This window comes from Thalia democratica, chromosome 4 (assembly GCF_965202585.1).
Source record: "Thalia democratica chromosome 4, ktThaDemo2.hap1.1, whole genome shotgun sequence".
NCBI classification, from domain to species: domain Eukaryota; kingdom Metazoa; phylum Chordata; class Thaliacea; order Salpida; family Salpidae; genus Thalia; species Thalia democratica.
The window spans coordinates 43,362,583-43,377,800 of NC_139168.1; the positions used below are offsets into that span (position 1 = coordinate 43,362,583).

Genomic DNA, 15,218 nt, shown 5'->3' on the forward strand with positions numbered 1-15,218 from the left:
AGCATCGTTAAGTTTTCAATGAAACCTCTCTCAACGTGCGGTTGATACTTGGAAATGACCAATTTTTTTTCTATAAAAAACTATCTACATTTTCGTTAGTTTTCTAACATTTCAGCTCTCATAAAAAACAAATTATCTTTTTATCAGAATATAAATCCTTGATCGTTTCATTCAAAAATTGATCACCATTATTCAAAAATATAAATAAACTCTGACCAAAAGACAACCATGCATTTGAAATTTTGAAACAATTTTTACAATAATTCTAAATTAGAATTTTTTTTTTAATTATAGTTATTATTATTTTCTACTTTGAATACTTTTGTAAAAATACAAAAATACATGATAACTGTCTCATTAATTTTATTTTATTGTAAAGTTAGCTTTATTTTAATTTTACAAAACAATTTTACTAAATAAAAATTTTAACTTTAACGTTTTTAACTTTTTATTTCAAACTTTTACCATTCTATTTTCATCAAACTTAATAAGCTTCTGAAGCAATTTTTTTTTCTAATTTGATAAGTGTCTAACTTAACTTTTTCAAAATTAATACTTTTATAATTTATACTTTTATAATTTATACTTTTATAACTCATTACAACTTTAACTATGTTATATCAGACCTGTACGTTCAAGGTAAAATTAAAATTAAGTTGAATAAACTAATTTTAATTTTAATAAAATTTTGTTTTAGTTCAAATTAATCAAGACTGAATCAGGATAACTATTATTCGTCTTGACGTTCAGGTTTATATTAAAAAAGTTATAAACGTAACAAGCTAAAAAAATAAAAAAGGTATAAGTTAGAAAAAACCAAATAAAATCTTATTGAGTTAGAAAATATAAGGATAGAAACTTATTTCAAGTATATATAAAACTCAAAAAAATTATAAATAAGCTTTAAAATTTTCATTCTAATTATAGAAAAACTAAAAAGCTACTACAGCAACACAACAAAAAGTTTTACTGTTAAACAGAAAACTGAACCAAAGCTTCCTCCTTTAATTCCTCACAACATCGACAATCTTTCCTGCGTCGTTCATAAAAACATTTTTAACCGAAACCTATGATTGATCTCGAGTATTTGATTGGCTGTTCGAGCTCAACGCTTCAGAATCCTGTTTGTAAGGCGCAACTTTTCGCTGAGTGCTCAACGTGTACTTTCTCTGTTGCAAGTATATTTTCAACAAGCCTTTGACAAGAACGAACGTCACACCTCCCTGTAGATTTTTTTTTTGAAAACCCATGACAAACAACAAAACTAGTCTGAGTTTATAAAAAGCACCTTAAAAAGAAGAATTGAATACAACTTTGAAAGATAATAAAGAAAGTTTCAACAACAATTAAAGGCTAGACGGTTAAGATACTGTTATTAGGTTATTGAACAACGATCAAAAGATAAATAAATACAAATATAGAAACAAACCAGCAAACTTCTTTTAAAGTTGCCTGCAACTTTGTTAAACACAAGTTTTCCGATAAAAGCTGAGACAGTTGGAAAGGCCATAGCTCCGCAGAAAACACGAGTAAGTTTTATTTCTCTCACAGTTGAAGTTTCATAAGGAACTAATGAACTTCTGCGAGTAGCTGGATCTTCCCTGTAAATTACAATGTTTTAATTAGTATAAGTATAAAAATAGTTATAACTTTAGTTATATTATACTTTAATGTAAAAGTAAAGTTTAATTTAGATTATTTTAGTTTTTAGATTGTTTTTGTAAAAATGAATCCCATTGTAATACTTCGGCTCAGAAAAAAGGTAAAAAAAGAATTAATGAAATAAAACAATAAAAATTAATTTATAAGTAATTTTCTCAATCAAACCAAACACCCTAAATAAATATTGCCATACAACTGCATCATTAGTATTTTTTTTTGATAAAAATTACATCAGATTTGTTATATGGCTAAATTTTAATACTATGCTTACTTTGTATTTACTAGTTTTAAAGAAAAGTACATTCATTTTTGGAAAGCTTTTTTAAATAACGCTTATAAATCTGTAAATATGCAAGATAGCGTATGTCTAAAACAGTTAAACCTTTAAAATATTTTATATGTGCATTGTGAATATATACTTATATATTGGGTATATCAGAAAATATATATACTGCACACTTTGATTAGAATTATAAAGTTAAAGTTTAAATAAATATTATAAATGTAGCAGCTGATAACCAATTTTTTTATTTTCTATTTGAAATAAAACCCATTAATAAAAATTAGATCTAACTTAGTAAGGCAGCCAGACTTGATTATAAATAAGAAAATATTATTTTCACACGCTACTATAAGTATAAAATCGCACTACAGGGTTGCCAAATGTTTTTTGTAAAATTCTTCCAGGTTTTTAAAAAACATGTTTTTTTGTTTAATTTTATTATAAAATTAAAGTTGTTAAAAAAACTGTCTTAGATAGTATAGCAACTTTAAAAAGATACTGTTAAGCTACTTTAAATGTGTTTATTAATTATTCATTTTTTTAATTGTTATGATATATTTCTTTTATCTAATCAGAATTTTGTTACTTTACATGTAAAAATAGTTTAAAATTCCAATTTTTTTAGATATTTTATTTCAAAATTCCAGGTTTTTTAGCCTAAACTGTCAAATTCCAGGAATCCAGGTTTTTTGGCAACCCTGGCAATAGAAGTTAAAAGACAGTTATGAGAGTAGTTTGAGAAAAAACAACAAAATAAGTTACATTAACTAAAGTTAGAGATAAGTTACTACAAGCTGACGGTACTGTTCGCGACATCCAAAAAAAACTTTTTAGTTTTGTCACTTCTATGATTGATTTTGTTAACTTGAACCTGCTGTTGAGTATATTGTATTAAAAAAAAAGTCTTTTTTTGAACACAAATATATCTATTTTCAGCAGGATGGTATACCACAACACTACCATTGGATCCACGATGTTAGATCCTTTCTTGTTAGCTATTTGCCAAATCGGTGGATTTCGTAAGAGGTTTCGTAGAGACCTCACCAGTTTTTTTTGAGGAATAAAACTATGCCCATAAACCAGAAACACTGGTATAATTGATAGCAACCATTGAGTGTGATTGTACGAACGTCCAAAGAGAATTGTTCTATGATGTGCCAATTACTTCGCATTGCCAGCAGTGTCTGGAGTAGAACGCACATCAGTTTTAGAACACGCAATAAAAGGACAATATTTATAGATTATTTCACATGTTTAAGTCATTTTTATCAAAATAAACATCAAATTTATAATTAACTAAAATGCATATACATTTTTAGAACACCCTGTAAAACTCTTCGTTTAAGTTTTTAATTCAATTTTAGTGGTTAACAAAATCACATATGTTTAAACTATATCTAAACTAACAGTTGTAATACAGTGTTCAGTATTGGTATTTTGTGTGAATGCTTGCGCCAAAGTTTTAGCAAGTACTCATCCCAGGGTAGCATTTTTCCACATATAAGTGTGACAGGTATTGTAGGAAGTCCTACGATTAGAAAAAAAGGATCTGTTTTTTCCATTAATTCTAAGCCCTCCTTGTGTCCTAAAACCTGCATCAAAGATTCAATTTTTAAAAAATTACAAACTATACTGTTATGATTACAGTTACCAGTCGCTTAACATCGCATGTTTAACCCAAATCAAAAGTTATAAGGCATGTGCGAAAAACAGCGGTAGATTCTTACCCTTTGTTTTAAACTAATGTTCGATAGGCTACTTACACCGTTGTTGTATGTACAGGTCTAAAAAACAAAAATTTACAACCAAAATGCTTTGTGGGTGTAGAAGAGCAGCAAGGAACTGTTTTCTATGATGATCTAATGTTAAAGACTAAACTAAAAAAGTTTCAGAACGAATGCTTAAAAACTGTTGGAGAAGATAGATAATTAAATAAGTCTTCTGTCGCCTTTTTTATTTGTTCTTTCAATATAGAATTTATGGAACTCTTCGACTTTCTATCCTTATATCACAACAACTAATTTTACTTCTTAGACGGTAAAAAGCATCTTGTAGGTAACTTAAATATCTTTAAAACTAGATTAACTTCTAAAAAGAGTTTTAAAATTTTAAATCTTATTAAAAAAATTTTATTAAAATAATAGTGTGTAGTAATTGTTTAAAAAATTATTATAATTATAATTAATTAAATAGTTAGTAACAGACAAAAAAGCTTTGGTTATAAATATGTTTATGAGAAAGTAAAAAACTATACTTTGTCTTGTTATTAGATTTATTGTTACTAAATTATTGTTCAAGTATATCAACAAAAACAAAGGACAATAATTTCTTGGTCAACTTCCGATTCATTCTTCTTACCTTACTTTAAGTACTTAAACATATCCTTAAAACCACTGTTCTTGAGCATCTCTATAGAAAATAATGGAAAAATTATATTTAGAAAAAATTACCACATAGTTTGACTTAACATTTCACCTAATTTACTCACTTATAATCTGTTGCAAAAAAAAAAACAACTCACAAGTATTTTAAGTTATAAACTTATTTTAATATTATAAGTATAAAACAAATAACGGCAAGTGTTCAACAATTGTGTAGAGTAGACAAAAATTTGTTTATTCTGTCAATAGATTTATTAAAGCTGAAGTGTCCAAAAGCTAGCTTTAACAGTTACTTAAGTATAATTGACAACAACATTTGGTAATTAGAAGGAAAAAATTAAAAATTATACTATAATATATAATTGAACTACAGAATATCAAAAATATCAGATTTTGTTATTTAAAAAAAAAAGTCTGAATGTTGTAAAAATTTAAGGAAAAAATAAGTCTTTAAATTCTGCTTTAGTTTAAGTATAAATATACTTTTAGGTTTAGAAACTATGAGTTAAAACTTTTTAGTTTTAATTTTTACTTTGTAAACTGCGTTTAAATTATGTAATTTGATTTTGACTTTTTTCTCTGACACTAGTATGTTAAACTTTTTTATTAATTTCTAAAAACGTTTCTTGTATAATTTATAATTATGCTTAATGTTTCCAGTATACTTTTGTACTTGAGTCTCCCGTCACTTCATTTATAAACTTTTAATAAAGTATTTCAATAAACTTTCTACTCATTAAATTCGGTTTAATTTAAATATAAGGCTTGTATAATTTGTAGAGAATTTATAGTTAACAAACACAAAAGTATTTTTTAGTATAACACTACATCAAGTAGTTAAAAACTATAATTATAGTGAAAGAAGGAAATAAAAGTATTCATTACAATCTAAATAAAAATATTAACTTATTTAAAATTTGAAAAAAAAAGAGTTTTTACACTAGTTTACAAAGTAACAAAATTTAAGTATACAATATATATAATAATAACTAGTGAATAGTTTGAGACTATTTAAATATTAATGATTTACTGGTACTTCTATTCTCAAAAATTGTAAAATATTTAGAATAAAGTTATTATTGCTCTTTTGCTTAACAAAAACAATACTTTATTTTATCAATTAGTATTTATATCAACAAGTTCTAGTCCGTATTTTTTTAATTTAAGTACCATTTAATAAAATTCTAACAATAAAACTAACTATTTTCAATGTCAAAACTAATTCACTTAAGTATTTTAATAAATAACAGTTACAAGCCACTAAAAACATTATCTAAGAGAAGCTAATACATTTTATTAATGTAACTATTTGTTTAGCTGCAAAACAAAACACAAAACATACTTAAACTTAGTATATAAAAAATAAGGGAAAAAGTATCTAAAGTTATGTCAACTATGTAACTAGCGTAAAACAACTACAGAATACTCAACTAATTTTATTGACATAAGGGGATGCACCTTGTTTTTTAACAAATTGATTTTGTTTTGTAGAGTTTTCTTTCGCTGATATTAATAAGTTACTTATAGAAGGCACAAACTAAAAAGGCTAAAAATTGCTTCACTAAAACCTATCCTCTTCTTCATTTTATTTCAAGCAAAACACTTAGTTCATTACTGACACTTAAATAACTATACTGAGGATATTTAATAACTTGTTAAAAACATAGTTTTTTTCTTAAAAAAACCAATACATATATATTTATATATAATTTCTAATATTTTAAATATGAAACTTTTTACGTACAATTAAAAAGAAATATTGCAAAACTAACATATTTCAACTTCGACCAGAATAAAGAGTTCAGTAAAAAACAAATACTAGGTAATATTTATGTGTAGTACAGTGCAGGGTTGCCACAGATCTAGCTGAAAAAAATTTCCTGACTTTTCTTTTTAAATTTCCTGACTTTTTGATCAAATTCTTAATTCAAACCGATTCAACAATACATAAACAAATATTTTAAATTATGTTAAGTTTTCAATCTTAATTTTATAAAGGTTAAAACAATAGTTCTTTCTCTGGATTCAATCATACAACTTTCATTGCACCCATTTGAACCATCTGTGTATGATCGATGTATATGCAAAAAACAGCTCTAAAAACAAAACACTTGTAACTCTACTACATAGTAAATACACACGTGAGATCGTAGAAGATTTTTATTTATTCCAAAATTTTAATTAGACCCTGAAAAAACATGGACTGAAAAAGCAAAATTTTTTGTAAATAAAATTAGCAAAATGAAGTTTATAGTCATGATAAACTTTCTTAATAAGAGCATGCTTATATCAAATTTCCTAAAAATTTTTCAAAGCCCCCATGTTTTCCTGAGTTTTGTCTTATTTTTTAATAATTCAACTTTTCTGTCTTTGTGGCAAACCTGACAGTGCATCCTCCTTGTTCAACCGGTTTTAGTCGAGAAGTAGATTAATTATTTCAGCTTAAGTCAATGTTTTAACTTTAAAACCGATGTAAATTGAATTGTTTACAGTGTGATTAGTTTTCATTAAACTGATTTTAAGCTTTATCAAAGTTTTTATTAGTCTATTATTTACTGTTTTAATTGTTTAGTTCGTTAAAAAAACATTTAATTAAAAGAAAGTTTAGTGTGCGATTTATTACATGCTTTGCACAATAAAAAAAAAAGGTAGACTCTTCAACGAAAAATACTACTTTTTGTTTTAATATTATCAAGCCATAATTACAATAAAAGCTTGCCCAACATGGACGGATAAGTGAGGATGCACTGTAATTGTAATTATAAAACTCTTATTAAACTAATTGAAAAGATTTTAAATTTGATCTTTAAACACAGGGTTACCAAAAGTTTTTTTTAAATTTTTTCTAGGTTTTCTGAATTTCTTTCAGGTTTTGGATATCATAAGTTTTTGTATACATTTTCTGAATAGAGCTAAACTTGAGGTAAAAAACTGTTTTAGAGAGTATAAAAATATTAAAAAAACACTGTAATGCCGCCTTGGGTGTTTAATAATAATAAAAATTTCAAAAATAACAAAAAAATTGTAAGTATATGATAAATTTTTTGTATCTGATATATATTTAATTTTTTACGCTGAAAAACTATTTAAAAATCCAAGTTTTGCAGATTTTTTAGTGTCTTTTGTTCAAAATTTCATGTTTTCCAGTTATTATTTCAAAATTTCTCAAAATTCGGGTTTTTCAAAGATTCAAAGTTTTTTGGCTACTCTGTAAAAAGGACAAGAAATTAGATTTCCAATTTATTCTTAAAATAATGAGTTTTACTATGTACATTCAAAACTAGTTATTTTGACTTTGTAACTAAAAAAGTCCTGATAAAAATATCAGACCTTACTTCATTATTGAGTAAGTGCTAAACCTATGGAGAATAAAACATTTGCAACCTTTTAAATATCTAATAAAAATATAAAAACCTGCATAAGTGATATTGCACCATAAGTAGTAGCTGACCAGTAAATTGAAGCAAGTACGACTCCTGTAGCGAGAACTGGAGAAGATTTGTAAAAAGTTCTGTCAATCAGCTGAAGAAAATCACATGCTAAACCTATTTTATACGTTTTGATTATTTTTAACTTATCATTTTTTACTTTTTGTTTAATACTTGTTACATAAGGACTTTTAAAAAGCTTAGCTTCGAACAAACTCAAAATTAAAAACCATATGCTTAATATGTAGCTTAAAAAAACTGTAAAACTAACGTAATTAATTTTTGTTTAAAGCTGTTAAAAAAGTTTAATATGAAAAAGACTAATTTAAATACAATGTTTTAAAACACATTTTGACAAAATAAGTTTTAATTTATTGAGATTAAAATCCTTTACACTACAGTGATACTGACCTAAACAATTTGTGTCTTTTTTGTTATATTCTTTGTTATATAACTTTAGCAGTAAGTTTAGTTATCAGAAAGTATGTTTAAAGAAATGTAAGTTATTTTACTTTATTAAGTTCTTACAAATAAAATATAGTTTCTAAATGACGCAAAACTTCCTAGTTATATTCTAATTGTGTATAAGCAAGACAAACATAAACAGTATTTCAACTACTTTATACTTACATAAAGTTATAAACTTTTTGTTAAACTAACTTTAGAAAATGGAACACAATCTTTGTGTTTTATTCAAACAAACTAAGGGTAATTGACTCTAAGATAATTGTTTAACCTTTTTACTGATTGCGAAAAACATAGTTTGAGTCACCAAAAACAAGCATTAAAAGATAGCTTTTGTTTATAAACATTATAACTGGCATGAATTGAAAATTTAAAAGGCAATAAAAGAATGCAATTTGTTCTTCAGAAATTAACCTTACTTTGTATATTATTATTTTAGCTTTTTTTAACTATTAATTACATAAAAAGATCAAAGTAAATTTTGATTTATACAACTTTTAAGAGTTGAAAATTGAACAAAAAAAATTAGCTACTACTTGTGTTTTAAACTGATATTATTTAAATTATTCAATAAAGCTCTTTTGAATATGTTGCTAATTATTTAAATGTAGAGTGTAAACATTTTTAATTTTTCAATAATTGCATACTAAAAATTTAAAGTTTTAAGCTTTAAAAACATAGCAAAAAACGTCTTTTAAAAACTTTTTGTCAAAAAAAAAAAAATTAATATGCTTTTCAAGTAACTTATAATTTATATTGTAAAACTTCTTATAAAATTTAACCTTATAAAAAAACACTTTTGACCCCTTTTTACCATTAAAATAGTTCTTGAAACTTGAACTTTTTATTACACATTCATTAACTTTAATACTGGAAATTATATTTACTTGTATAAATAATTTTGAAAACGACAAAACAACAAATCTTTTCATCAAGGCAGCAAACTAGAGAAAAAAATACAGATCAACATTATTTTTATCTCGAACGTTTCTGAAACTACAACATTTAATAAACTATATCCTTGCATATAACAGTTATACTTATAAATGATGTAACAGAAATGTGAAAGCATTTTATAAACTTTTTATGTCAAAAAAAAATTTGTTTAAAGTAAAACAATTTTTTCAAAAATTATAAAATTAATTTAAAAATGTATAATATTTAATAACCAATAAAAAATTATCATGAGTTAACAAAATTAAAAAGTTCAAGTATTTTCACTATGTTTTTAAACTTTTGCTTTTTAGTGTACTCAAGGATAAAGTCACAGAGCTGTTTATCAATCGAAATACAAGCACAAAAATTTCTTAAAGAGAAAGTTAACTTTAAAAAATATTTATCAGGGTTTACCAAAGTGGGGCATGACAGATACTCAGGGGGCGACAAGCAGCAAAAGGGTAAGAGGGGGGCCATGAGCAGTAAAGAAGCCACAGGGGGGCCATGAGGTCATAATTCGAAACTTACACTAGATATTTTTGAGTTGCAGATGAAGAGCGAAAAAAGGTCTTAGGTGTTGTGTTTTTAATGGTAATTTAGAAACTTACACTAAATATTCTTGAGTTGGAGATGAAGAGCAAAAAAATGTCTTAGGTGTTTTTATGATAGTTTTTGAGTAATATTGTTGAAGGGGGCCATGGATTTTAATCTTTTTAAAGTGGGCCATTTGTAAAAAAAAATTGGGAAACTTTGGTTTAGATTAGGGGTGGGCAACGTACGGCCCGCGGGCTGGATCCGGCCTGCAGAGTAAAAATGACTGGCCCCAACCTTTTTTAAAACTTTTAAACAATGTTTTACATACGTACCTTTGTCAATTACAATATCAATTATATTTATAGACATTGTTTTAACATTTGACATGTCTCAATATATATTTTAAGTTGTCAGACTTAAGAAAGATTTGTGAATTTTAAGGATTCAAAAAAGTGATCCACTGTATCAATATAACTAGATTGGGGCCGGACCCGAAGCTTATATTTCAATTAGAATCCGACCGGATCCGGATCTTGACTTAAGGGCATAGGGGGTCCGACATTTTTTTTTTACTGAAAACAACATTGTATCTTAAATGAAAGCTTAAAGTACAAACTACAAGCAAATTTTTATAGAATTAAAAAATCTTATTTAACTTTTGAGATATTGTAATTTTTATAAAAAGTTTCCAATACAAACGTATAGACTGCAAATTTTTTGGGGTCAATTTACTCGGAAATTTAAAAAATTACTAAAAACCTATCTTCTCCTTCATTTTTTGAGCTAGGGACCTAAAACTTTCAGGAAACGTTCCTTTTGTAATTTAGAAGACTTTGAATGTTGAAATTTTGAAAATATTAAAAAACTAAAAAATTATTTAAAAAAAACAAAAAATATAGGTGGTTTTTTTTTGATAAAAATTTTATTTTTCAAAATTAAAAAAATTCCTGCATTTAATCTCTTTAAAATTTAGTAATACACTTTCTGTGAAAATTAGAAGAAGATTGCTTAAAAAATGAAGGAGGAGATAGATTTTTAGTAAAATGGTCTCTTTTTTGTATTTTTAGTTTGCGCCTTTCATTAGGAACCTATTGAGGTCCCTGACTTTGATCTCTCATATCTCAAAAAATACTTTTAATTTTCTCAAGCGGTTAAAAATTTCTGATAGCTCAGATAAAACTCTATAAAATAAGATCTACTTGTAAAAATCAAGGTTGACCCCCCTATGCCCTTAAAATTAGTATCTAGTCGTATTCAGGTCTAAAAATTCATTATTTGACTGGATCCGGACATTGAATCCTGTAAATAACTAATTCAAAATGCTCTGGCCCGCTAAAGACTAAATATTTCTAGATCCGGCCCGTTGATTGAAAAACGTTGCCCACCCCTAGTTTAGATTAACAGTAGCATTCCTCTTAAGTACAAAGCACACAGCACATAAGTGCATACTCAAAAGAAAGTGGGTGCCCAATAGTTTTTGGTTTAAACTTTACTACAAAAAGATTACTTCAGATATAATATAAGTAACCAACGTTATAAAACTATCTCAAATCCCTTTAAAACAATTCAATATCATTATATTTTCTAATGAAGCTGTTAAAGCTGTAATACTTTTTAAGTACCTAAACAAGTTTTTAAAGTCTATAAACATTTTATAATATATTTTAATATCTTTCAAATTTAGTACGTGAATGTTTGATAAGTATAAAAAATGTAATGATTTTTATATAAACACTCAATTGTTCTTAAAAATATTGTTTTTTAGAACAATAAAAGTTGCAATTTATCTTTTAGAATTATTTACATTCAAAAGATTAGTTTTTGCGATAAACTTCTTTAGACCTTTGAAAATTTATTTTAAAATTATTTATTGAAGGCTTCTTGTTTATCACAAACAAAAGGTTTTCTAAAAGTAAAAGTCAAGCTACTACAAAGTGCATTTCGTTGTTTTATTTTGTTTTTAGATTTGTACATATTTGTTACATTAACATTATTTTTCAGACTATACATCTATAATAAAAAACATATCTAAAACTATAATAATGTGAAATACACTGTTGGTTATTTTCTTAAACATTTAAATTTTTCAATATTTTCTATTTGCTTAATTACAATTTATCTATGATTTAAAGAAAACTTTTCTTTACTTTTGTTAAACATTCTAGAAATTTACTGCTTGACTATTAGTATTTTTATTAGTTTTCTTTTTAGTTTTTGTTTAATTTCATAAAACATGGGAAAAATTTTATAAAAAGGAGTTTTTTATATTTATTTCTAACAAATAGAGTTTTTTGTATAACATTTTCAAAAATTAAATTATACTTTAAACACAAAACTACTTGGGTTAAAAAAGCTATCTTGAATAGAATAGTAATTTGAAAAAGTTATATTTAAACTACTTTGACAGATATATAAACAAAAATAAACAATTTTTCTGACAGTATGTAATTTAAACTATTTAATTTTTGAAAAATGCACAACAAGTTAAATAATGATAATATTAAAAAACATGTTTAAACTAAATAATACTATGTGAAAAAAATTAAGCACAGACTAAGAACTTTTAGCCCTAAAGCTAAGAAATTAACTTATACAATTTATGCTTAACACTACTTAAAAGTCAATTATTTAAAATTATTACAAACTATGTAAAAACTTAAATATTAATTTATTATTAAGTTTATTGTCCAAATCAAACCTTTTGTCTAGACAGAATTGGTAATTAGAAATTGGTCAACAAAGAAAAATTTTAAGCAAAATTGGTAAAAACTAAAACATTAACTGAGCTATCATGTTTCCTTGTGATCACCAAACATTTACAAACCAAGTTAAGGCCATAGGGGGGGGGGGGGGGGGGTCCAACATTTTTTTTGACTAAAATTAACTTCGGCTTTTATATGAAAGCTTAAAGTACAAACTATAAGCCAGTTTTTATAGAATTCAAAAATATCATTTAACTTTTGAAATATTTAACTTTTTGTAAAAATTTTCCAATATAAATGTATGGACCGCAAATTTTTCAAGGTCAATTTTCTCGGAAATTTTAAAATTTACTAAAAACCTATCTCCTCCTTCATTTTTTGACCTAGAGACTTCAAATTTTCAGGAAATGTTCCTTTTAATATTTTGAAGAATGTGAATGTTAGAATTTTTGAAATTTTAAAAAATAAAAATTTTATCCACAAAAAACTTAAAAAAAGGGTGGTTTTTTGACAATATATTTTTTTACTCAAAATTAAAAAAATTCCTACAATAGATCTCTTTCAAGTTTAATGATACACATTCTGTAAAAATTTGAGAAAGATTACTCAAAAAATGAAGGAGGAGATAGATTTTTAGTGAAATAGTCTTTTTTTGCATTTTTAGTTTTTGCCTTCCATAAGGAACCCATTGAACGCCTATTCTTTGATCGCTTATATCTCAAAAGTTACTTTGAGTTTTTTTAAGCGGTTAAAAGTGTCTGATAGCTCAGATTAAATTCTACAAAATAAGATCAAGTTGTAAAAAACAAAGTGGACCCCCCCCCCCCCCCTATGGCCTTAACTCAGTTTTTTGTAAATAAATTTAGTTATAAATATTTTAGTTATAGGCTAACAATAAAACTAAACTAACCAAGAGGAGGAAAATAAATGTTATATTGAGTATTACATTGAGGGCAGGAAACCGGAATATCCATATTACCTCTCTGCTTTTCATCTATCCACCTCATTAAGCAAACATGGTGCACCCATTTTGTAGATCCAATGCATCGACATGGGTTGATCCACTCCGCATGAGGATTGTCAGATTCATCACCATAACAAACCCAACAACTGATTGTTATATGAGAATTAAAAGTTTTGTAATACATAAAGACTTAGGTTTATGTTTATTTTCACTTTTTAATAACAGATGTTTCAAATATTTCGTGTAAAGTATTCGTAGTAAAAAGTAGAACTTTACATAAGTTATTAACCTTTAAATGTACTAAATTTAAATTAAACATAGCTAAATATACATAACAAGTTTGATTATTAGAAAACACTAAACAGTTAAAAATCTCTAATTCATAAATTAATAGAAAATATATTTTCTATCTTCAAAAATGTATTCAACAAATTTAGTTTCACTCAAAGAGCTTGTCAGTGCATTAAATAATAATTCTAAAAGAAACAAAAGTCATGGAAAAATAGTTGTATAAAGAGCAAACTTTAGCATATTTCAAACAAAAATACAAACTAAAAAAGCAAAACCAAAACTATATATCTTGAGACAGACACTTAAAGTTTAAACAACTAATATTCAATAAAGCTGTTGATAAAAAATAAAATTTCAACAAAAAATTATAGAGGAAAATAAAAATATAAACAAAAATATTACATATATGAGCTGATTTGACATTTAAAGCCTTTCTTAAAAATTCTAGTACACAGTTAGTAAGATATATAAGTAAAAATTATTTTTACCACAAACCTTTTTAATTCAGTTGAAGTTGAAGACGGTTGATTGCTTAATTGTATTTCTGTGTTGTTTTGCATTATTTTTATCAGGTTTTAAACTTTATTATACCCCTACTATAAAAAGTAAAAAATAAATTTATCAAAAAAATAACTAAAAATCTACCTATATTTGTTTTTAAATAGAAAATAAAATGATTGAAATTATTTTTTAATTTAGTTTACAATACAATTACAAATTACCTTTTAAAGGATTTTCAAAAAAAATTAAACAAAATGTTTAAAATAACTTAAAAGTTTTACAAGTCTATTTAATAAAAATAATTTTACAGTAAATATAAAATATTTATTAATATAATCAATTTATATTGTAAAATAAAAGCAATATAATATTCAAATTTTTTTATGATAAATAAGTTTTATTTTATTATTTGTATATTTTTTATTTTTAAAATGTCTCTCTGGAAAATTCAAAACGACTTAAAAGATTAAAGAAGTTTGTTCTTTAATCTTTGTAGATCATTATTAAAAAAATTTTTTATAAAAATAATGAAGTATAAGTCATGAAGGAAGCACTAAAGTTGATCAAGTTTTGTTTATTTTGTCAAAAAGAATAATGCACATTACTTATAACATGTCATTTTTAGCCTAAAATTGTTGATAAAATAGAGCTCAAATTAAATTAAATTTCAGTTTGATATTGCTGCAACAACATAATTACCAAATATTTTACAGATCAGCAGAATTTGAAGTATATTTTAGGATAAATAAGACCAAAGTTGGTAAGTAAATAGATTTTAATGAAAGAAGCAAATTAAAAAAATGAATAAATACTACTTCATAAAAATACTTTAATAAAAAAAGGTTGTTGCTCTTTGAAGCAAAAATACTAGATTGAGTGAACAAAATCTATTTTTAATGACTACACTACAACTGGCCTGAGTTCATTCAAAAATTTATTTTTTAATTTCACCTTCAAAACAATAATCTTTAAGCCAGTGTGCTTATTGCACAGTAGTGTGCATATAATATATTTCAGTGTGCACAGAAAATCTTAGGAGGTAAAATGAACATGTTTAAATATATGGAAAAT

General features: G+C 25.2%; 1 protein-coding gene across 1 annotated transcript; it reads right to left on the reverse strand.

Moving 5' to 3' along the window:
• Nucleotides 1-620: 620 nt before the first annotated feature.
• LOC145833867 (E3 ubiquitin-protein ligase MARCHF5-like) lies at nt 621-14,244 on the reverse strand. Its single transcript, XM_082941100.1, has 6 exons — nt 14,142-14,244; nt 13,302-13,501; nt 7,741-7,871; nt 3,353-3,537; nt 1,430-1,601; nt 621-1,223 (listed from the first exon to the last, which is right to left on the reverse strand). Exons 1-6 carry the CDS (start codon nt 14,204-14,206, stop codon nt 1,068-1,070), a joined length of 909 nt encoding a protein of 302 aa, XP_082797226.1. The 5' UTR covers nt 14,207-14,244; the 3' UTR covers nt 621-1,067.
• Between the last annotated feature and the right edge of the window lie 974 nt (nt 14,245-15,218).

Bases quoted from the DNA above. Each gene is read 5' to 3' on its own strand.
- LOC145833867 (XM_082941100.1), bottom strand. From the start codon at position 14,206: ATGCAAAACAACACAGAAATACAATTAAGCAATCAACCGTCTTCAACT. The intron at 13,502-14,141 runs GTTTGTGGTAAA...TATAACAATCAG, and splicing joins ACTTCAACTGAATTAAAAAG to TTGTTGGGTTTGTTATGGTG. The intron at 1,602-3,352 runs GTTAGTTTAGAT...TGTAATTTACAG, and splicing joins CTGAACACTGTATTACAACT to GGAAGATCCAGCTACTCGCA.